Source organism: Rhinopithecus roxellana, chromosome 14 (genome assembly GCF_007565055.1).
Source record: "Rhinopithecus roxellana isolate Shanxi Qingling chromosome 14, ASM756505v1, whole genome shotgun sequence".
NCBI lineage: Eukaryota > Metazoa > Chordata > Mammalia > Primates > Cercopithecidae > Rhinopithecus > Rhinopithecus roxellana.
This window is the reverse complement of record NC_044562.1, coordinates 25,399,731-25,424,154: the sequence shown is the minus strand read 5'-3', so window position 1 is coordinate 25,424,154 and position 24,424 is coordinate 25,399,731. Positions and strand designations below refer to the sequence as shown.

At 42.6% G+C, this 24,424-nt stretch overlaps 1 protein-coding gene across 5 annotated transcripts in view; it reads right to left on the bottom strand.

Moving 5' to 3' along the window:
- The window catches only part of SERPINE2 (serpin family E member 2), a 65,719-nt gene that overhangs the window by 14,894 nt on the left and 26,401 nt on the right, over positions 1-24,424 (bottom strand). For all 5 annotated transcript variants that reach the window (XM_030916206.1, XM_030916204.1, XM_030916203.1 and 2 more), the window contains 3 exons: positions 11,795-12,075; positions 8,257-8,484; positions 1,934-2,131 (listed from right to left, as the gene is read on the bottom strand). In XM_030916206.1, coding sequence (XP_030772066.1) covers positions 1,934-2,131; positions 8,257-8,484; positions 11,795-12,053 — 685 coding nt within the window. In that variant the 5' untranslated portion in view covers positions 12,054-12,075. The remainder of the gene's footprint in view (positions 1-1,933; positions 2,132-8,256; positions 8,485-11,794; positions 12,076-24,424) is intronic.

The following is a 24,424-nucleotide window of genomic DNA, read 5'->3' as shown; positions in this document are numbered from 1 at the left end:
GCAGCATGTGATGAAGGACCACTTGTAAAGCATAGACAGGATACAGAGAAACATGATGGACAGCACCCTGGACAAGAAACGGTGGGCACCATGGTTAGCCTTGGGCTGGGAGGAAGGAAGAGGGGGAGGTGACCCAATGAGAAACAGCTCTTGGGCACATCCCCTGGCAGAAGCTGAAACCTTTGGTAGAGGAATGCAGCTGGCCCATGACTCCGTAAGCAGAGGCCTGGGAAGTAAATACCCTGACTCCTTTCTCCTCTGTCCTTCCTATCGCCTGCCGGCTCCCACCAGCCAACTCAGCAAGAGGCCAGAGAGCAAGGGGGCCCAGGGCAGGGTGGAAGCGGGTGAAGAAGCGAGGCATGAATCAGGGAAAGTGGAGGGAAGATACCAACACACTGTGGGGGTTCTGTAGGGTTTAAATCTTTGACAATAAGAGTATTTGTGCATTATTTTCTATAAAACACACATGTATCCTAGGCAAATCAGCTTCCAAACGAAGAGCTACCGTGACATGTAACTCTCTGGGAATAGCCTGTCTACTCAAGAAATGCATGTTACATTTCTGTAAAAACAAACATTTTGAAATCTTCCATAGGAATGTTAATGGAATCCTTGCATTTTAATCTTGAACTATTAACTTGTTGTTTTTTTTTTCCAGCAAGAGAAACATACAGTAAATGAGGGCCCCCTCACTTTTTTTTTATTTTTTTATGGACTGTAAAGTGTGTACAAAAGATTGACCTAAAATAAAATCACTTCATTGAAACGCTAGCATGGCCACCTGCTCATATGCCAAGCAAAGTGATTTTAGAAGTTCATTTGAGCCTGGCGCGGTGGCTCATGCCTGTAATCCCAGCAGTTTGAGAGGCAAAGGCAGGTGGATCACTTAGGCCCAGGAGTTCAAGACTAGCCCGGGCAACACGGCAAAACCCCATTTGTACAAAAAGTAAACAAAGTAGCTGGCCGTGGTGGTGCATGCCTGTGGTGCCAGCTACATGAGAGGCTCAGGTGGGAGGACTGCTTGAGTCCAAGAGGTCAAGGCTGTGGTGAGCCATGTTTGTGCCACCATAGTCTAGCTGGGTGACACAGTGAGACTCTATCTCAAACAACTTTTTTTTTCAAATTCAGAAACAATTTTTCTGAAATCCTACCATTAACATTTTTTACTGAACATCCTCTGAGACCTATCTCTATAGATATGTGAATATAAAGAAAGAATTTTACATAAGTGAGATTGACATCTGCTGTTCTATATCTCGTTTTCTGAAATCAACCATATATTGCATAATCCTTCCACTTATATAAATCTAAGTCTCATGATCACATATATGTTCCACTGTATATTTGTATTTGGCTTATATTTATTTGTCAATGTGTGCTTATGTTCAGAGTATAGATTCCCTGGAGTGGGACTGCCGGAGCCAGGACCCCGAGGAAGTCCTCAGACCACAGATCCCTGCCACAAACAGTGCCCAAGGGTCCTGCTTCCTCCCCACCAAAGCCACCAAGGGATTTTATCAATCTTTCTAATTTTTGCCAATCTGCTAAGTAAAAAAGAAATCCAATTTTTAATTTGGTAATGTAAGACTGCTAATGAGTTGCTGATGCCTTCATATGTTTACCGCTCACTTATACTTATTTCATGAATTGTCCTTTTAAGTTTTCAACCAAAAAGCCTACACATGCCATGCATTAATACTTTTTGTATATAACATATGCATACATTATACATATTATGCTATGCATAGTAACCTTTGTACATAACACAGATTTACGTGAGCTTTATAAAAATCCTGCCTCTCAGCACCCTGCTCTGTTTCCCACTTTTTTAAAAGATGAAAAGTTAGATTTGCTCTTGAATTAAGTTAAAGCACTCAAGGGCCTTTCTGCTGCCAGCGTATCCTAGAACAGGCCTCGCCGAGCATGAACTCACCACACCGGAACACGGAGAGCTGGGCCAGCATTGGCACTTGATAGGATTTCCCGTCGGCTGCCACGAAAGTGCGTTTCTTTGTGTTCTCAGGTTGGAACCGTGATTTCCACAGACCCTTGAAATACACCGCATTGACGAGGACCAGTCTGGTGAGCACACCATCAATAAGATCTGGGGACAGCAGATTGTCAATCATATCTGTGAAGTCAAAGAACAAACAAGGGAAAAATAACCTCAGGACTGGTGGCCAGCTTGAGGGCAAATGGCAGCTGTCATCAAGTAGAATGAAAAATCAAAGGATTTTTAAGGAATGTTAAAGAGAATCTTCTAAAACTACCCTTTTGTACTTTCTAGGTTCCTCCTCCCCCACTAAATATTAAAGTTAAAAAGAAGTTAAAAGAGAAACAGAAAAGACTTTAGAAATCCCTAGCTAGGGGTTATGAAACTTTTCATCAAGGAATTCTTTTATTATCAATTCCCTGCAAGTCCATCCTTTTAAAAAAATCTTACTCATACAAATAAGCTATATTTAATAATGAATTGTTTCTTTTTTTGGCCAATAAATGGTAGTAAGGGTTTCTGGTCAGTACAAGATAAGCAATTTTGTTCTGTTTTGCTCCACTTGGTTTAATTCAATCCCAGTCAAAAATAAACACTTCAGCCTGTATGTTATTAAGGGTGAATGCTTCATTTCTCTTAAGATTTTGGAAACATCAAACATTATTTTGGAATCTCTGGATATTACAAGGCCTCATAACTGCTTAAAGAAGAATGGAAACAAAAAATCAGTGTCTTTGTTTATGGATCAGACATGAAGCAAGGTGCTAATATTACAGGCAATAGAAGAGAGGATTTTGAATGTTCTCACCAGAAAGAAATGAGAAATGTTTGAGGTAATTGAAATGTTAATTACTCTAATTTCATCATTACACATTGTATACATGTATCAAAGCATTACCACTGTACACCATATATGTACAATTGTTACAGGTCAATGAAAAATAAAATAAAGCCCAGGCACAGTGGTTTATGCCTATAATCCCAGCAGTTTGGGAGGCCAAGGAGGGAGGATCACTTGAGGTTAGGAGTTTGAGACCAGCCTGGGAAACAGAACTAGATCCCATCTCTACAAAAAATAAAAATTAAAAACATATTAGCCAGCTGGGTATGGTGGCATGCACCTGTAATCCCAGCTACTTGTGAGGCTGAGGTGGGAGGGTCGCCTGAGCCCAGGAGTTCGAGGCTGTGTTGAGTTATGATTGCACCACTGTACTCCAGCCTGGGTGACAGAATGAGACCCTGTCTCTAAAAAAACACAAAATAAAATAAAGTATATCTTTAAAAAGATAGGAAAAAATAAGGCCTGTCCTAGAACTCCTATTTTTAAAGGAAAATGCTCTTTACAAGACGTTGGGAATGGTCCATTTTACTTGTATCAGAAGTGAAGGAGTGAACACAACTCTTATCATTTCAGGATGCTTCCAAAATGCTACCCGTGGCTGAAAGAGTCTTCCAAAATGCTACCTGTGGCTGAAGGTTTACTCTTCCAGTTAGCTTCCTTTTATTGTACAGTTATTATACAGGTAGCTTCACAATTATTCTGAGGTCTTTGAAGGTTCAGTTGTGTAAGTATGGGTCTGTATGTGTGTGTGTTTTTAAATAGGGATCACTAATGCCCAAAGCTATTAAAACTTAGTTCACTGCATTATTAGCTCAAATATATATGTGTGTGTGTGTATGTGTATAAATGCATACTTTAAATGCAAGTTATATTACTTTACATGGTGAGAGTAAAACCAACAGCTTTTGAAGAAGCGAGAATATCTAATTCAGGGGTGAGAGCATTAAGTCCTTTTAAATGAAACTCAAGAGGATTCTGATGTACAATAAACAAGTGTTTACATAAGTCATGGTAAATAAACACTGACGTTTCCCACAGTGCGCTGCTAAGACAGTTTCATTACCACTCACTACTTCCACAAGGGGGCACCAATGCTGCCTTAAGTCAGGACAAGGAAGGAAAATACCTAAGCCATAAACAGCCATCATTCAACTCAGCACAAGGCTGGCTGCAAACACACTCTGTCCTGTGGGAACGAAGTTAGAACTTTATGACATCCCACTAGCAAGCTCGTAATTGACTTCCCAATAGTGAATGTTGTTTCTTGCCTCTGCTGGGAACATTACCAAGTTCAATTCCTACTTGCCCTTAACACATAGCTCAATGGTCCCCTGGACTTCTAAATCTTGTCTGATCATCCTCGTCACCTCCTAAGAGATGCCTCTGCTCTCGATTTCTGTAAAGCCCAGTGCCTGGCCCCACCATGACACCTGCAGCATTTTATTCTAGCCAATTTTAATGTGTCTGTCTCCCCCAACTACACTGAGACCTGAACGAGACTCTGCCGTTCACTTTTTGCTTACTCCTAGCACTACACTGAGCATACAGGCAGTGCTCAAAAAGTGTCTGAAGAAATGTTCTTAGCCCCTTTTTACAGAGACAAATAATGCCTCCAATTGCCCCTGGGAGGACTAAGATACAATATGGGGACATGAAGAAATAAAAAGAAAATGCATAGTTTGGAGGCAAAGAGGCACATGGAAACCTGCCATCAGTAACTGCCACAGATAGACATCTATCATCCATCCATCCATTCATCCATCCATCCATCCATCCATCCATCCATCCATCCATCCATCCATCTGTCTGTCCTTGGATACCTACCTACCTACCACGTGCCTGGTACTCTCTTAAATAAGAAACCGAGAAGAAAATCTGGCCTCAAAAGCTATGAATTGGAGAGAGGTGCAGGCTGACATAAAATAACTTGGAAAAGTATGCAGCTGCAATTTTAATACATACCTTAAAGTGGAATTACTCAAGGCTATGGAGGGATAAGAAGAGGGTGACCTGACCTAGTCGGCGAGGTCTGAGATGGATGGGACTTCAGATAACGGCTATAAAAATAGCTCACACTGGTTGAACATTTACTAAGTGCAGGGCCCTTTGCTAAATGCTTTATATGTATTATTCATGTCATCACAGCAGCCTTAATATTGTTAGAATTATTCTAATAGGTATCACTATTACATCTCTTCATTTTACAGATGAGAATGCTGATGCACAGGAAGGTTAAATAACTTGCCCAAGGTTATACAGGTAGTATGTGGCAGAACTGAGATTCAAATTCAGAATGTGTGCTTTAAATGTTCATGCCTGCCACTCGTGGGATGGTAGAGAAACGAGTCAACCTTAACCAGGGAAGAGGGAGAGAAAGCACTGTAGGCAGCAGGACTGTATGTGTGGGGTTCTCCAACAGGAGACAGGATGGTGAGTAAGGGGACTGGGAAGAGGCACGTGTGGCTGCAACATAGAGTACAAGGATGAGACGCTGAGGCTGCAGAGGCCAACAGGCCAGACCCATCCCTAATGTACTGCAAAAGGCCTGTGTGTTGGGCTCTCCCACTCTCTGTAGGGAAGGAACTATCATTTCCATGAGACAGACCCAGCAGTCTTCTGGACACAGACAGTTGAGCTCCAAGTCGCTTCCGAGCTCTACCATGTGGTCATGTACCTTTCAGTGGGGGCAGTTCACTCCCAGGTAAAGGCAGTTTGGAAATCGGCAGGGATGTTTTTAATTGAGTGGACAGTGGCCAGTGGCCAGAAATGCTATCTGTCCTGCAATGTTCAAAAGAGTCCCATCCAGTGAAGAATTGTGCTGCTTCTCCCATGGCTTTTAAATACCCCACCGGATCTCTGCATTGGTAGGACACCTACTTATAATTATCCGAGCCCAGAACCTTGTTCTTTTTCGTGTGTAAACACAGGGTGGTTTTTTTTTTTTTTTTTTTTTTTTTGCATCCTTTTCATGTATGCTGAATTTGCCAGGAATGTGACTCCCATGCAAATCAAGCAGAGCTTGTGCTTTGTTTTGTTCGGAAATTTATCAAGAGTCTTGCACCGTTACAGAAAAAACTGCATCAGCAATAGCAACAAAGTTCATGTTTATGAGTCACCAGTACAACATGCCTGTCTCTGTCTGCTTTTATAGCTGTCAATTCACAATTATTCTGAGACTCTGACTACTTTATTTTGTATTTGAGTGTAGTTGTACCCAAGGGTTTACCTATTGAACTACATATATACATTTCTTTTGTTTTCCTTTGTATTACAGTTTGGCACTGTCTCAAATTTTTAAAAATGTGTGTGTGTGCATAGGGTAATATGATGTATGAATTTCATTTCAGAATAGTAAAGAGAGTATTAAAAATATTTGTTACAAACAGGGGAGTTAGGGCTGACAGGGCTGCAAAGCACTGCAGGAGTCTCCATGCTTCTTCCCAGCACATGTGGGGGTTTTCTCCAGGTGCTCTGAAGACTGTCACATGGTCTAACTAATGTGGCTTAATGTTACCATTCTACAGATCAGGCAGTGGCTAAGAGGACAAAATGACATGTCACAGTCACACAGCTCCAGCCACAGAGTCGGGACCAAGAACCAGTCCTGAGGGTGTCTGCTTCCGACCACTCTTCACAAGCCTACAGATGCCAGACACCTGGAAACTCCACTGAACACCCTCATATGAGCTGGCCTCCTGATGGTTTATGGTTTTAGGAAGGGCACCTCGATTGCATGGTCCAGGCCCCATTAAGAAGGGATGCCACGAATTTACCCAGGTCTCCTCCACCCTCCCTGAGCCTTCTTTGTCCACCCCTTCACTAGTTCAGCTAATGGGTCTCCAACATTGGGTGTGTAAGAATGGTGATGGGAGGCAGAGGCAGCCTGGGAGTTGCCAGCCACTCCCTCGGAGATTCCAATGCAGTGGGCTGGGCTCCAGGGATCTGCCTTCTCAACACACAGCCCAGCTAATTCTGCTGCAGGGACACCAGTAACCACACTTTAAGAAACACACCCTGAAAGGCCACAGTTTCCCTAGGTTTCGTCTTTGGGCTTCTTCTCCCTATAGACTCTCTCTCTTCTATGAAAAAAGGCTCTGTGGCCAGGCACGGGGGCTCATGCCTGTAATCCCAGCACTCTGGGAGGCTGAGGCTAGAGGACTGCTTGAACCCAAGAGTTCGAGACCAGCATGGGCAACACAGTGACACCCTATCTCTTCAAAAAATAAAAAAAAATTAGCCAGGCATGGTGGTGCACACCTGTAGTTACAGCTACGGGAAAGGCTGAGGTGGGAGGATTACTTGAGCCCAGGAGGTTGAGGCTGCAGTGAGCTATGATTGCATCATTGCGCTCTGGCATAAGAGATAGAGCGAGACCCTGTCTCCAAAAAAAAAAAAAAAAATGGAAAAAGGGTCCCAAGTCTGTACTCCCAGGCTTTACATTCTCCTGTTGTTTCAGACCTACAGCTCCTCCTGCATGTCTCCATCTGGACCTCCAGGTTACAAATTAAGGTTTTTGTTTGTTTGTTTTTGTTGTTGTTGTTTTAGACAGAGTCTCATTCTGTCGCCTAGGCTGGAGTGCAGGGGTGCAATCTCAGCTCATTGCAATCTCTGCCTCCTCGGTTCAAGTGATTCTCCTGCCTCAGCCTCCCAAGTAGCTGGGATTACAGGTGCCCGCTACCACGTCTGGCTTATTGTTGTATTTTTAGTAGAAATGGGATAAACCATGTTGGCCGGGCTGGTCTCGAACTCCTGACCTCAGGTGATCCACCCACCTCGGCCTCACAAAGTGCTGGGATTACTGGCATAAGCCACTGTGCCTGGCCTACAAATTAAGTTTTAAAACACCAACATTAGACTGTACTTTATTTAATGGGAGAAGAGACACCTACAAATGCGTAATCATTTTGAGACGTGGAAAGGGCTGTAATGAAGGGGTGTGTAAAAGTTGTAATCGTGTGCCAATCATTAACGGACAACAGGGTAGCCATGTCTTTGGCAATGGCAGAAGCAAGAGGCCTGGAAGGCAAAGGGATCAATCAATCTGGAAGGATGAGGAGGACATTCCAGGAAAAGGGAGAGGCAGATGCAAAAACAGGAAGGAATGAGCAAGAAAACCTTCCAAATTGACAAGAGCCTGTGGGCAAGGACGCTGGAGACCAGACATGGCAAGGAGAGGAGACAGTGGAGGGGCTGGATTCTGTTCTGTTGCCCAAACTACAGGAGAAAAACCTCCCAGAAGCACAGTGAGCGATGGCAGATTGAAGGGGAAGGTGGGAGACCGAACAGAGCTTCCCTGGGTCCAGGAGTTTCTCAACCGACAGGCCATTGGATTGGACTTGCAGACACCACTTTGAACCCTGGAGTCTAACTCATGCTTTCATTCACAAACTATGCAATCATATGACATGTGGTGGCCACTCACCCCTGGTTTCGTTTTTAACCCATGCATTGATGGAATCACAGGCAGAGGCTGGATCCTCAAAGTTCACATTCCGGACCTCACACTGGAACACATCTTTGTTCCTTGTAATAAAAGGCACTTCGATTTCAGAAGCATTCTTAACAAACACGGCGTTAGCCACCGTCACAATGTCTTTATTCTTCTTGGAGACGATGGCCTTGTTGATCTTCTTTAATATTTTACCAACTCCTAAAAGAGAAACCAGAAAATACAGCAGTATTTCCATAAGAATCTAGAAAAGTTTTAAAAATCTTTTATATTGCAGCAAGAAAGAACAGTACAGGCCAGATGCAGTGGCTCACACCTGTAATCCCAGCAATTTAAGAGGCTGAGGTGGATGGATTGCTTGAGCTCAGGAGTTTAAGACCAACCTGGGTAATATAACAAAACCCTGTCTCTACCAAAAATACAAAATTAACTGGACATGGTAGCACACCTGTGATACCAACTACTTGAGGAGGCTGAGGTGGAAAGATCACTGGAGCCCAGGAAGTCAAGGCTGCAGTAAGCCATGATCGCGCCCCTGCATGCACCCTGGGTGACTAAGTAAGACCTTGTCTCAAAAATAAAAATAAAAGAACAGTACAAACAGGATAGCTATGAGTAGCAAGAAACTAAGTCTCTGTCCTCTCAGGGGCCTATTTCTTAAGAAAAGGAGAGAATGGGGTTAAAGTCTAACCACTGAAGCTCTCAAAAATCAATTGTGCTTCTGCATCAAAACAGGGATATTCCAGGTGTTCTCGCCACCTTCCCAATGCAGATCTCATTCTCATGGTAGCCTTTCTGGGCACCAGATCAGTATGAACGCTGGTACAGTCCTCAGTTCTATAGCCAAGGGGGAATAAATCAAAGCGAACTTCCTAATTCTTTCTCTCTTTCTTGTCTAACATTATTAAGCGCTACTTCCTTTCTTGCCAAAGATTTAACAATGTAATTTCGTTTTTTCTATTTTGGAAAAAAAATGAGTAAAATAAGCGTTAGAAAGACTATAAAAAATTACCATGTGCCACCATCCAGAACAATGTGGTTTTTACTCGGTATCAAGCTCAAAGAGTAAGGAGATTAATTTTATGGCAATATAAGCTTTATTTTACATGAGCCATTCATACATGCTCCATTTAGTTTGAGAGGGTGAAAAAGAGGCCAATAAGTTATAAGGATGCAATGTGTTTCTACAGAGAGCTCAAATTACAGATCCTTCTTCATCGCTTGGGGTCTCTTCAAAATGACACTGTCCTAAAACATCCTGCCAGAGTCACCTTGATGGTCCCCTAAAGAGCCGATTTGTCACTCTGAATGTACATGCTCTTCAGACCCCTTACACAGGGTGGGGCAGTCTTCTCAGGGCCCACAAAGAGGGGCGCGTGTAGGGCTTTACAAAGTGCATGGCCCTCTCTTAGACACTCATGACCAACACCTTACAATTGTTCTACGGTGCAGGCCCATTCTACAAGCAAGAAAACGGCAGGCTTTAGAGGCTGAAAGACACTTCCAAGGCCAACTGCCAGCTCCTGGCCCTTTTGGAGTAGGGGTGAGGCACTGGTGGATGGCCAACAGGCCAATATTGTTAGAACTTCAGAAATAATGGCTTAACATCGTGTGGCTCAGCATTAAAACAAACAACAAAAGTCCAGTTGCTATTTTGGAATTGTCTCGGCTGACACGGCCTGGATCACACTAGGAAAGGCCATAAATTTTAGCAGCGATTCGCCACAAAGTTATAAATCATCAAGAGTTTTCCGAACTTCCAAGCAAGGGGCAGAACAGTGTGTTCCAAGTATTTAGTCCTTCTATGCTTCCAACAGGTGAACAAACTGCAAACTCATGCAGAAGTGTGAAGTGCATCAACAGAGTGGTGAGATTAGGCATTTGGTGCTGCCAGCCCTGGAGGCCACGCTGAGCAGAGTCGGAGGTGTGTGCAGAGGGAGGCACTGAAGGACACAAATCGCCACCTCCCTGATCTTACTCTCCAGCTGACGATGCCAGTGCAGTCAAGATTCTCAGAACTTTCGGGCCAGCCTGGGTGGAAGAACACGGGTAGGAAGACTCCCTTGTTTCCAATGAAGTAAGCAGACCTAGATGTGAATGTGACTTTTGCAAGGTCGCAGAGGGTGTTGGTGGCCCGGAAGAGCGGGGGATCCAGTCCTGCTCCACTGTGTGCTGCAGTCAGGGAGACAGCAGGCAGGACACGCCTCTGGGTAAGACCCCTCAGCTGAAGCAAACAGTGCCAGAGGATGAAGCTCGTGCAGTTAAACGGGTCATTTAAGAAAGGTTTTTCGTTAAATCAAACTAAACCTTTTTCATTGGGTCTTACTTTAAAACAATTTTTTAGCTCTCTCTCTCGCTACATATCTATCTATCTATCTATCTATCTATCTATCTATCTATCTATCTATCTATCTATCTTTTTTCTTTAAGCTCTGGCATACATGTGCAGAATGTGCAGGTTTGTTACACAGGTATACATGTGCCATGGTGCTCTGCTGCACCCATCAACCTGTCATCTAGGTTTTAAGCCCCGCATGCATTAGGTTTTTGTTCTAATGCTTTCCCTCCCCTTGCCCCCCATCCCTCGACAGGCCCCGGTGCGTGATGTTCCCCTCCCTGTGTTCATGTGTTCTCATTGGTCAACTCCCACTTATGAATGAGAACATGCGGTGTTTGGTTTTCTGTTCTTGTGTTACTTTGCTGAGAATGATGGTTTCCACCTTCATCCATGTCCCTGCAAAGGACATGAACTCACTCTTTTTTATGGCTGCATAGTATTCCACAGTGTATATGTGCCATATTTTCTTTATCCCATCTATCATTGACGGGCAGGTGGGTTGGTTCCAAGTCTTTGCTTAGCTTTATATTTTGAAATAATTATAGATTTATAGGAAATGGCAAAACAATATGCAGGGAAGTCCCACGTGCCTTTCACCCAGTCTTCCCAATGGTACTGTCGTTGCATCAGGAAATTTCCATCAGGTCAGTCCACAGGGTGCATTCAGACTTCACTCATTTTCCATATACTCCTGTTGTAGGCTTGGGGAGGGGGGTCTGTGTAGATTTGTGTGGCCACCGCCACAATCAGGACCCAGGATGGCTCCACCACCACAAGACCCCTGGGCCCCCCACAGCCACCCCTTCCCAGCTCCTCTCACATGCTTTACAAGCACACCTACAACCACAGTGCAACTCAGCCCTGGGCACCATGGAGGTGGTGAGCCAGGAAGTGTCCCCTGCAGCGATGAGGACTGGAGCCTTGGAAAGGGAGACCTAGTGACAGACCCCAAGCTCCAAAAGTACAGAAAAGGGACCAGAGTCTAGTTCTCCTAACTGCCAGCACCACACTATTAGTTCTTTAGAAAAGACTGACCCCAAGCCCTAAGTGGCACCAGCAAAACCTCTTCTGGCTGCTCTGCTTCTTGGGGCTGTGAGCAAAAACCAAGCCATAAACCATCTGGTCACAAGACTCAGGCAAAGGCCCCGCCAGTGAGCAATCGTGCACACGCACCATTTACGCTGTATCTCATCACCATGGCAAGCTGCTTCTTGGTCCTGCCGTCTGCCCCCAGCTGAAGCATCCCCAGGACTGATGCAATCCCATGGGGAGAGATCACGATGTTGTCATGAGGCCTCGACTTGACAATCTGATTGAAAACCTGGATCCCCGTGTTGGAGCCTAGTTCCTCGAGAGACAGAGGGTTGAAGTGGGAGCAGATGGAGGGCAGCATCACAGAGGCCAAGAGGAAGAGGGGGAGATGCCAGTTCATGGTTCCTTCCGCCAAGGACGACCTGAAAAAGTAAGTTAAAAAAAATTTAAATTATATTTAAATGGGTACTTTACTACTTTTTTGTTTCTGTTTTTTTTTTTTTTTTTTCTTTTTTTTCCAGATGGAGACTCGTTCTTTTGCCCAGGCTGGAGTGCAGCGGTGCCATCTCGGCTCACTGCAACCTCCGCCTCCCGGGTTCAAGCAATTCTCGTGCCTCAGCCCCCTGAGTAGCTGGAATTACAGGCGTGAACCACCATGACTGGCTAATTTTTGTATTTTTAGTACAGATGAGATTTCACCATGCTGGCCAGGCTGGTCTCAAACTCCTGACCTCAAGTGATCTGCCTGCCTCAGCCTCTCAAAGTGCTGGGATTACAGGCATGAGCCACTGTACTTGGCCTAGGAGACCATTTTGTACTCACCTAGGTATGCTTGACTGTACTCAGCATAATTGAATGCCACGTGAATACATTTAAGACAGAACAGTGTAATTAAATCAGTTTTCAAAACACACCCTGGGGAGGTGGAGAAGGAAAGGAAGCAAACTTCCATCTCTTGGTCCTATACTAATCAGTATTTAATTCTTGGTTATTTTATTTTTATTTTTTTTGAGACAGTCTCACTCTGTTGCCCGGGCTGGAGTACAGTGGTGCAGTCTTGGCTCACTGCAACCTCCGCCTCCAGGGTTCAAGTGATTCTCACGTCTCAGCTTCCTGAGTATCTGGGATTACAAGTGTGCGCCAACTCGCCTGGCAATTTTTTTTTTTTTTTTTTTTTTTTTTTAGTAGAGACGAGGTTTCACCATGTTTGCCAGGCTGGTCTCGAATATCTTGCCTCAAGTGATCCGGCCTCCCACAGTGCTGGGATTAAAGGAGTGAGTCACCATGCTTGGTCTAATCATTATTTAATTCTCGTAAGTGCCCTTCATCCAATTAAACCAATATTTACTGAGGGTCCACTGTGTGTTGGGCCCTTTTCTAAGTGCTAGGCATATGACGTAACTAAATGGACAAGACTCCCACCCTCACCGAGCTTACAATCTAGAAGGGAGACAGAAAATAAGCCAGCAAGCAATAAAGCATTTTCAGAAAAGGATAAAAAGCACAATATAAAATACAGGGACGTGAGTGGATGAAGGGCTGGAGGGGTCGGGAGGTGGTCATTAGATAGGGTGGTCAGGACGCCACCTCTATGGTAGGAACGTGGGTGATGAGACCTGAATGGGGGAAGGAGCCAGCCACACTCTGATGGGTAAACAGTACGCTGGGCAGAGGGAGAGCAGGGCTGAGGCCCTGAAATGGGAATAAACTTGGTGTATTAGAGGCCAGTGTGGATGTGAAGTCAAGGTCGTGGAGTAAAGAAGGGAGACAGGTGGGTGAAGCTGAAGGAGAGTTCAGATCTGGGAAGGTCCTGTAGAGCCTGGAAAGGCACTGGGATTTCATTCCAAGGATCACAAGAAACCCCTGGAAGATTTCAAACACGGGAGTGAATCCCTCGGCTTGCTATGATTATCTTATAACCACATGTGCTTGATTCGTTTACCATAAGCACACTGCTTTTAAAATTAAAGAATGATTAATTAAAATAAACTTAAGCGACTGCTTTAAAGTTACAATAGGGTAGGACAATTGGTAAGTTCATCAATTTTGAGGATGGTGTTGCTTACATGGATGTTCTCAACTACAGTCATTTGTTTTAAAGAAGCTTCCCTCCTTAATTACCACTCACAAAGCTTTCTCTGGCTATGACAAGTAAGAGGTAGGAAATTTACATGTATTTATGGAAAAGCAAATACTTTCATTAAGTAAGAACTTAACAGTGGCAGCTGGTAAAACAAAAGCAGCATTCGTGATGTTGCTAATTCAGTTCTTCCCTGAGAGGCCCGAGCTCCTGCTGAGCACAAGTCTCCCGTGGAGTCAATGTGTCCCTCTCTGTTGTTACGTGTGGGAGGTTGGGGGTGACTGCAGAGAATAAAACAGCGGGGAGCCTTCTAAGAGACAGGTGACCTGGAGGGAGGGGGAAATCGTGTCTCTGTGTGCTCTGGGGGAAGGCACGGGCACAACCACAGTGTTAGGCAGAACTGGCCCCGTATTTGGTGTCTCCTTGCCTTCCTTTCCATGCACTTTCTGTGCATCCCACCCTAGGGAGTAGGAGATGTTCAATAAACTCTTGTGAGACTGATCCCATGGCTCGTAAATACTTTCTATTTTTATTAATTAATTTCTCACTGCATCAAAATAGTGTTTATGGAGTGTGGCTAAGAAAATGCTTGTGTTTAATTCTAATCCTCACGGTCAGCTCAAGACACTCTCTGAGGGAAGAGCCATGACTACGTAGAGTAAGGACTGTGGGTTCACACAGAACTCCCTGCCCGGCTCCCCGACACAGACGGCCCCACCGTGAACCACTGAGGCCATCATTCCACTTGACGTTGCAAGTTTCTTATGTGTTGTGAAACAAGCGCTTTTCTAAAGATTTAGAATGTGCCGTGTTTCTCCAGAGCTTAATTGTACAACAATTGTAAAAACTCAGCCTGTCTAAATTCAAAACATGTAAGTGACCTACATACGCTGCTCCCGCTTGGGCTCAACTGGCCGGCATGGCCTATTTTGACTTTGGCACCTAGGACTGGCTCTAATGCCACGACAATCCCTTGAGTTTCCTGGAGCCTATTGGACTTTGGAGAGCATCCAAATCATGACCACGGAAGCTTTATTCATTTCATCTAAAAACTAGAAATTGTGTTCTCCCCTTCCTTCTTCCCTCTTGCCTTTTCTTTCTTTTGGGCAATAAATATCCCCTTTAAAATTTAATATAGCACAAAGTCATCACAAGTATAAAACATTGTGTATAATCTTTGTTACAAATGGCCAAATCCAGTGACCAACTTCATCCATCTCAATTGTTGACTCTTGCATTATAGTCTATTCTGGTGTCTACATTCAGCCCGCTATAATCTGTATTCCTGAAGCCTCCCCAAAGAAATCCTCCTAGATTAGTGAATATTTGAATAAATATCAGAATTTGGATTCACAAGACATGAACATTAAACTGGTTTTGGCTCTGGTAGCTTAAAGTTGATAGACTCAAATACTACAGATATATATACACATATATATATATCTGTTCTATATATATAGATATACATTTACTATATATATATATCTCAAATACTACAGATATATATTTCCTATATATATACACATATCTATCTATCTATCTATCTATCTATCTATCTATCTATCTATCTATCGAGAGAGAACATTGTAAAAACAGGGTGAAAGGATCAGTGACAATGAGAAATCTAACAGCTCCAATGTCTTAAAGTCTCAAGGACAGTCTCCCAAATAAATAGCTAACTTATTTAGAAGACTTCTGCTTGGTTATAAATTTTTGCTAAAAGAACAGTTTTACTATGACATGGAAGAAAGCTGTTATGGGTGTTTTTCTGGGTTTCTTGGACTTCGGAAGTTTTTGAGAGCTGTCTATGTACAATTTCATAAAAGTGCACTGGGACAGTGTTAGAGCTATGCAGAACTTGGAATCAGAGCTATTTTTGATTGATGTGCTGAGCACAACTTCTCCTCGGCCAAATGCTCACTCGTCTAAACTCACCTGGCTTATGTACGTGTCTAAGAACAAGCTTTCATTTTTCTCCAAAGTTCAGTAGCCGGGAGAGGGGGTGCTGATCTATAAATTACTTTAGGCCTGCATAATTCCTAACAATGAAACACACTCATGTCCAAATAGACAGTCACTTACATGAAGTAAGTTGGAGTTCTCAAGCTTTGAAATGCTTGATCTCTGGAATAAGCAGATGCCATAATGGAAAGTACATAGAAACCTCCTGTTTATTTTCCTTTTTAAGAGAAATTACACTTTTAAACTTTCAAATCAGAGAGAAATGAGTGCTGCCCAAATGTACTGCATAGCAACAAAATGGAAGATTATCGTTTGCTTGAATATTGTTTTCACAACAGTAAAAGTAAGTCTCTAGGCCATCATTGGAGGGAAGATCATAAGCCCACCAACAGAGCCATCGCCACAGGCATATCCTTCCAAATGTCAGGTATCTCCTTCCCTATGTTCTTCTAGTTTCTCTTACTTCAAACCTTTCTCCTTTCCAGTATGGGGAATGTTTATGAAACAGTTGGGTACTGCTTTGAGCTTTAACCGTGATTTAATGTAGTAAATAATAGGATGGTAGTTTTGCAAATGCCAGACTCAAAATATATCCCTAACATTTATAAACAGACCACGTGCCAATTGCAGACATTAGAGGAACCCACTCTCTATAGACCCAATGGCGTCCACCCTCTCTTCTACACAGGTGATGCTCAAATATGCAGCTCAAATCCTCAAACTCTCTGCTGAATTTCAGTGCTGTACTTTTCAACAGTTCACTACCTGTTTTCAATTCATTGTTCAGAAAAATTATCCACTGGTGGGGAGGGGCACTAGTCTCCAAAAATCTACCAAATCTTCTCTTTTTCAAGAGTCATAGTTTCTGTTGATAGAGCTTGCTTACCCAAGCCTGCACCTCTGCTTCTCTCCCTTAGCCCCCACCTAGCAACCGTCACACTTCTACCCAACTCCTTCCACGGTGTGTGTGATACTTTTCCTGATTGTTAAAGATGGGGTTCTTTATTCCCTTCTTTGAATTCCTATAGCATTTCCCATTTGCATGCCTCATTTTGGTTGTTTTCCAAGTGTGTTTTCTTTCCTCCCAAGTAGACTGGAAACTCACGGAAAGCAGGGACTTTAGAATCCTGGTGCCCACAGGGTCAGCTTAGGGCCTTACCATTCATTGGTAGACACAAAATCAGAGGTTGAGCTGTGGGACTAATCCAGAAGTGTTTGCTGTGCAATACAGAGTGTTCTAAAAATAATTTTAGCAACTAAAAGTCAAAAACGTCACAAGTCTAGATTAGGGTTATTCTCAGGAAAAATGAAAAGGAATGAAAGTTCTGGTACTACTGGGCCCTCACCCCCTACTGCAAATGTTCTGCACAGCCGCTACCCCTTATGGGCTGGGCACCCACTTCCCAGCGTGCCTCGCTCCCGCTGCTCCCTGCTGCTTCACACCCCACCACAGCCGCCACTGCCATCACCTCTCCAGGCTGCTTGAGCACCTGTGACCAGACCCCTTAGCCTGGAACCGGTGCTGAACAACTGAACAGTGGAGACCAGGATAGACAGTCACAAAACATGAAGCTCATTTTCGACCTAACAAATTCTCCTTTTTATGAACTAAAATAGTTTACATATAGTACATGAACAAACGATAAATAATGTAACACTAGTCTGCTCTATGTAGCAAAATAAATAAGTTGTAGGCAGACAGTTTGGTAGGAAAAACCACTGGAAAGACTCTTCTGGGTCCATTCATAGCTGGAGGGTGCACACCTATTTTGGGAGGACACAGAAGCGTCTAATGAAGGAAAAGTTCTCCATCCCCTCTCACTGTCTATAAAAGGTTTAATTAAAGTGATCATGTTTTATAAAATGTGTATTTTTAAAAACATTATATCATGGGAGTTATCAAATACATGCAAATATTTAATACTCCGCCCATATTCAACATACAGAAAAAGGAATTATCAACTCATGCCTTGGTTTATTTCTACTCAAATCAAAGATGATTTTGAAGTTAACTGTAGGCATCATATAATTCAAAATAATTTCAACATATAGTCTAAGCCTAAGGATTTCAAATATATATAACATATATATCCATATATCCATAACATCATTATCACACCACAAAATAACTCCTTAACACGTTAAATATCTAGTCCAGGTTCATGTTTTTTCTAATTGTCTTCTTTTTTTTTTTTGAGAAGGAGTCTCGCTCTGTCGCCCAGGCTGGAGTGCAGTGGCCGGATCTCAGCTCACTGCAAACTCTGCCTCCCGGGTTTACGCCATTCTCCTGCCTCAGCCTCCCGAGTAGCTGGGACTACAGGCGCCCGCCACCCCGCCCGGCTAGTTTTTTGTATTTTTTTAGTAGAGACGGGGTTTCACCGTGTTAGCCAGAATGGTCTCGATCTCCTGACCTCGTGATCCGCCCGCCTCGGCCTCCCAAAGTGCTGGGATTACAGGCTTGAGCCACCGCGCCCGGCCGTCTTCTTTTTCTTATAGTATATTTGAATTAGGATCTAAGTGAGCTCCGTACATTGCAACTGGTTACATCTCCTGCCTTTGTTTTGTTTTGGTTTTCATCTCCTAGTTGCTTCATTTTTTTTTTCCCTTGGAATTTTTGTGTTGAAGAAACCAGGTTATTTGCCCTGTAGAGTTTCCCCAGGGTAGATTTTACTAACTGCATTAATGTGATGCTGTTCAACAAGTTCCTCTGTCTTCTGTCCCTCCTGTAAACCGTTAGAGCTAGAGCAGGGGTCTGCAAGCTACGGCCCATGGGCCAGATCTGGCCACACTTTTTGTTTTGTCTATGGGTGCATTTGTGCTATGATAGGGAGCTGAGCAGAGGTGCCTGGCTGCAACAGAGACGGTATAGCCTGCAAAGCCAAAAACAGTTATCATGTGGCCCTCTACGTGAAAAGCCTGCTGACCCCAACCGCAGGGACTGATCAGATTCAAGTCAATTTTCTCTTTTTGCAAGCATATTTTGTAGAGGTGCTGTCGAGGGTGGTGAAATCAGTAGACAGTAGCTGACTGTCTCTTTTTATGGTGTTAGCAGCTGCTCATGATGACCACCTAAGTGCACTGTTTTATTAAAAGTTACCAAACGTGGATGCTGTTACAATTCTAACTTTCCTTCCTTACTTATTAATTAGAATATTTATATAAAAAGAAGTTTTCCATAATCAACTACTTGGTTGCCCTGAGGTTTATTTTGTGTTACAAGGGCAGGATAAATTCTTCATTCATTTCCCATATCTAACAGTTTTCAAAATAATTCAAAATAGGTTGATTGACCAGAGGGTTTTGTTTTGTTTTCTGTATCACATAAACTCATGTTTTTCAATAGACTTTAAGGGTCTTGATCCACTGCAAATATTATTCTTATTGATGCTCAAAACGAGCCTCTTCACACTGGTTCTTAAACCTTCTGATACAACCCTAAAGTCTTGTTAGCCTCCTTGCTTTCCAGTTTGACTAGAGGTTTAGGCTCATTTTATGTATCTTCTGTTCCAGATGGAATCAGCCACTTCTCTAGGGAGCTCTGGTTCCTTTTAGTGAGAAACAGTAGCACTGAGCACCCTTATCTAATAAACTCTAAATTAACTGTGGAAATGCTGAGCAACAGTGATAAGGAAAATCCAAAGTCCATTTGCACCACTCTCTGGACTATATCCAAATACTGAAATTCAAATTATGAAAGCCAGACTGCTGACACTGTTTTACACTGACGGCTCACACATCACTGGAAAATCAAATTATGAAAGACCAGCTGCTGACACTGAATCGGTTTGCCTCCCATGGCCATCTAGATGGAGGGAGGCTCGCTGGATCATGACGAGAAAAAGGAGTCTGCTGAGCATTAAAAGCTGGGCTGGCAGAATCAAAGTGGATTGCCCTCGTGTGACAGCAGAGAGTCTCCTGAATCAAGCCCAGCCTAAAAATGGAATCCTAACAGTGCAGATGCCAGCGATAAACAACTGACACACAGCCCAGCAAGGAGAGTCCCCGCATTTATCTCAGCCTCTCCCCTCCCTGCCCCTCAGTGACAGCTGACACCTTCTCAGGCCCTGGGAAAGTCTTGCTATCCTTCTAGCCTTGTGTTGCTAGGATCCTGGTTCTTGGAACCTAAGACCGCTTATTAATCTACATGGGCTAGAGCAGGTAGAGAAAAACAGCAGGCATGTTGTGTCCGAATCATGACATCCCTCAACAGCTTTTCCTGTCACAGCTTCCCGGAGAAATAAATGTACAGGCCGGGCACAGTGGCTCACGTCTGTAATCCCAGCACTTTGGAAGGCCGAGGTGAGCAGCGTGCTTGAGGCCAGGAGTTTGAAACCAGCCTGGCTAACATGGCATAACCCTGTCTCTACTAGAAATACAAAAATCAGCCAGGTGTGGCAGCACATGCCTGTAATGCCAGCTATTTGGGAGGCTGAGGCATGTGAATCTCTTGAACCCGGGAGGCAGAGGCTGCAGTGAGCTGAGATGGTGCCACTGCACTCTGGCCCAGGGGACAGAGTGAGACTCTGTCTCAAAAATAAATAAATGAATAAATAAAAATGTACAGGAAAGGTTTGGGGCTGCCAAACTGAGACTTCTGAATGGCCTTAAGTAGAATCGTGCTGTCCAGCATTTGGACCAAATGTTTCTCAACAGTACTTTGCCAACACTCTTAAGGGTGTTTGGCAAGAGGCATTCTAGAGACTCTTCAGGAGGTGACCCTTGGAGATGAAGGCTGTCTCTGTAAGTTGACAGTAATTGTTAATGTACAAGTAATCGGGGTTAAGCCTCACATACGGTCTCTGTCTCTCAAACCTGTATAAGCAATACTGAAATAATGTCCATTTTCCAAACATCTGCCACATTTTTTTTTTTTTTTTTTGAGACGGAGTCTTGCTCTGTCGCCCAGGCTGGAGTGCAGTGGCTGGATCTCAGCTCACTGCAAGCTCCGCCTCCCGGGTTTACGCCATTCTCCTGCCTCAGCCTCCCGAGTAGCTGGGACTACAGGCGCCCGCCACCTCGCCCGGCTAGTTTTTTGTATTTTTTAGTAGAGACGGGGTGTCACCATGTTAGCCAGGATGGTCTCGATCTCCTGACCTCGTGATCCGCCCGTCTCGGCCTCCCAAAGTGCTGGGATTACAGGCTTGAGCCACCGCGCCCTACCACATTTTCTTATGATACCAAGTCAGGTGAACAAGCAAACTAAAGTGCATCTTGGTTATCCTTGGGAAGTGTACTATTATCAAAATGACTCAGCGTCTTTAAAATGTAGAGAACAAACGGGAAATGCCAACGTATCAAGGAGACAGCAGCTTGATAGTTTTAAAATGTGTTCTTTCAGGTTACTGGAGAAAGAGACATCTGAATTTTTTCTTAAATTTTTGTCTGCCTTCAAAGTGTATGCTCGTTCTATGACGCGAAATAATTTGGCCAAAAAGGAACCTAAAAATGTTTAGGAAATAACTTTTCAGCCACTGAAAAGTATGGCAGCAACATCCAAATGGTTCCTACAACAAAAAGACACATATTTTATTGTGAAGTACACTCTGATGTCAAGTACCTTTTATCCACATATTATACGTTCTGAAATCTCCTTGGGTTGATGGGAAAAGGCTAGAGGGAAGGAGGGGATTAGAGTTTTGCTAGCAGTCTGTCTTTTAAAATTCAAGATTATAGGATATTTATTCTATTTTCCTCTAAGTTTCCGGGAAAATACACCTAAGGTTCAAACTCCAATCCTACTACCCATTAACCAAGAGATCCAAGGCAAGTCACAATCTTTATCCATCTTAGCTTTGTCCTCTGCCATATCAGAAATCGTATCTCAAGGGTGGCCATGGGAATTCAATAGGTGCAAACAGAAAGACACAGTAACCAGCCTAATACCTGGCTCAGAGCAAGTGTTCAGTAAATGCTGGCTCTCTTCTTCTAGTCTTCTTCAATGTTCAAGACCTGAAATACTCTGATTTGTATTTCAGCAACTATTTAGAAAGTCTCAAGAATCAAGCTAAGAAAACAGTCAAACACTGCTACCTTGATGAAGCCCTGTCTGTATCTTTGTAACTTCCTTAGACTATTTAAGACTCAGAAATAGATTAAGAAAATGCTAGTGCATTTTGCTGTCTCTGTAAGAGAACTGAGGGGTACATTACTGTGGGAATGAAGGCAGGTAAGTGTGTCCCAGAAAACCTATAATAGTGCTGAGATATGTTTTTCAGTCTGCTGACAGATCATTAAATCTGGTTTACTTACGTATCAAGTCCTACAGACTTTTCTTTTTGACATGTCATTAAGATGTAATGGTCCAAATGGCTGATTTCCTAATCCAACAACCAAGAGGTGACCCAAGACATTACAGTGATATTGACCAATGGTTCTCAATCTTTAGAAACAAGGAAGTACCTTTTTAATTTCTCTCTTCAATAAGAGACACGGAAGTACCTTTTTTAGACATAAAAAATATTACACATGTATGTTTTTAGTATTTGTAAAAATACATAATAAAATACAACCATGAATTCTTAAACATGTTAATAAAATGCAAATTCTTTTTATCAGTATCTAGATACATTTTAAAAAATCATATTTTGAGATATTATTTATCAATCTATACTCAAAACTGGGCCATGAACATGATTTCTCTGATCCTTTAGAATAACTCTCATATGCCTATGGGCCCTCAATTCAGAGACGAGAAACTAACACTCTCTGGATTCTTGCCAATAAAAAAATGAGTATCAAGTGCTAGAAGTGTAAATTGATTTTTTAAAAATCTTTCTTAAAGGCAATCCCTAGTATGCATAAATCATCTTAATAATGTATCTACCTATTGGAACACTAATACCCCTTCTATCAATCAATCCTAATGTAATAATAAAAAAGATTCCGGTCCAAAAATGTTTACTATTATTTTCAGTAGCAAAAGCATTGCAATATTCTTTGCAATAAATAATAGCAACAGCAATTATAATTGCAAATTAAATCTCCCATGGAGGGGACACTGTGGGTGACCTTTTGCCAGCTTTGTGCACTTATCCCCTAGTTTCTATGTGCTTTGTTGCTAACGGTTTATACCTGTTACCTCAGACAATTACTAGAGGGAGTTGAAGGCCACTTTCTTAGTTGGCCTTAAGTGGTTGAGAGTTCACAAACACCATTCCCTTCTTGAGGACTAACAGCCATTGACTACTGGTCTGGTTGTTCACTGACTCTCCAGAGCTCCCCGTGAGCTCTGAACGTGGGACTCTGCCTGATACTTCTTGCTTGGTTTCTTCCCTTTCTAATTCCCACTTTTCCCCTTCCCTTACTGTTTCACCTGGGAGCATTTCCTTAATGAATCCCTTGGCTCAGGGATTGCTTCTGGAAGAACATAACCTAAAATGTCCAACAATAATGAACACTTAATGACATCCATCCAACACAATATTCTTTGGCTGTTAAGAACCTATCTCTGAAGAAAACTTAAAGACATGGTAATATATTCTGGATGTATCTTAATTGGAAAAAATCTACGGTATAATTAACTACGTAAAAATTATACACAGGCACAAAAAAGACTAACAGGACAGATATTAAAATATCTATATAGTTATTTCTAGTGGTGGGAATATGAATATTATTTATTATTCTGTATACTGTTATGTATCCTTCAAAATTTCTGTAATGAAATTGTCACATACAACAAGGATCCCTTTTCCTTTTATCAGGAACTTATACTCTGGAATAGCTGAAATGTGTTCTAAACGGGAGGAGAGGAGGTTATGGAGCACAACAGTGGCTAAATCAAAGGATCATAAAACTTTAATAAAAATAGTATTTATTGGAAAAGGAGAAATAGTTGAAAAATAATAGAGTGGAATCTTTTTATATACACTAAGATGAATGTTACAACCCACAGACCATTTCATGTTGAGTTGTTTCAGTAAATCATGGTGCTATTTTGGTGAACATGATTTGACCTATTTATGTGGCCAAATCTACATATTAGATATTTAATGGTAGGGATTATGACTTAATTTTTTTATTCTCTGTGTTTAGCATAGTACCTAGTCTATGGTAGTAACTCAATATAGGTTTATGAAATAAATTGTAATTCCATGGAAAGTAACTGTTTCATTACTATTTTAGGTATCAGCAGCAACTGTTATTGCTAACTTTGAAAAAATTCCGGTTTGCTTAGAATTTGTGGAATACCTTCTTACGCCCTCTAAGAATAATAGCCATCATTTATTGAATGCCTGCTGCTGTGGTATGAATAACTGTGTCCTTCCAAAATTCATTTGTTGAAATCCTAACCCATGGTATTAGAAGCTGGGTGTTTTGGAGGTAATTAGATCATGAGGGTGAAGCCTCATGAATGGAATTAGTGCCCTTATAACAGAGGTCTCAGAAGGCTAGCTAGTCCCGCCCACCGTGTGAGGACACAGTGGGAAGGTAACATCTACGAACCAGAAAGCAGCCTCTCACCAAACACTGAACCTGCTGCTGCCTTGATCTTAGACTTCCCAGCCTCCAGAACAGTGAGAAATAAATTGGTTTTTTATAGACTCCCTGGTCTGTGGTATTCTGTTACAGACTAAAACAGAATAAGACACCTACTATATGACAGACACTGTACCTGGAGCTTCCTTTTCAACATCCAGTTTAATCCTCAACTTAAGAAGTAGGCATTAGTATTTATATTTTATAGATAATAAAAACCAGGGCCCAGAAAAATTAAAGACTCCGGCAAG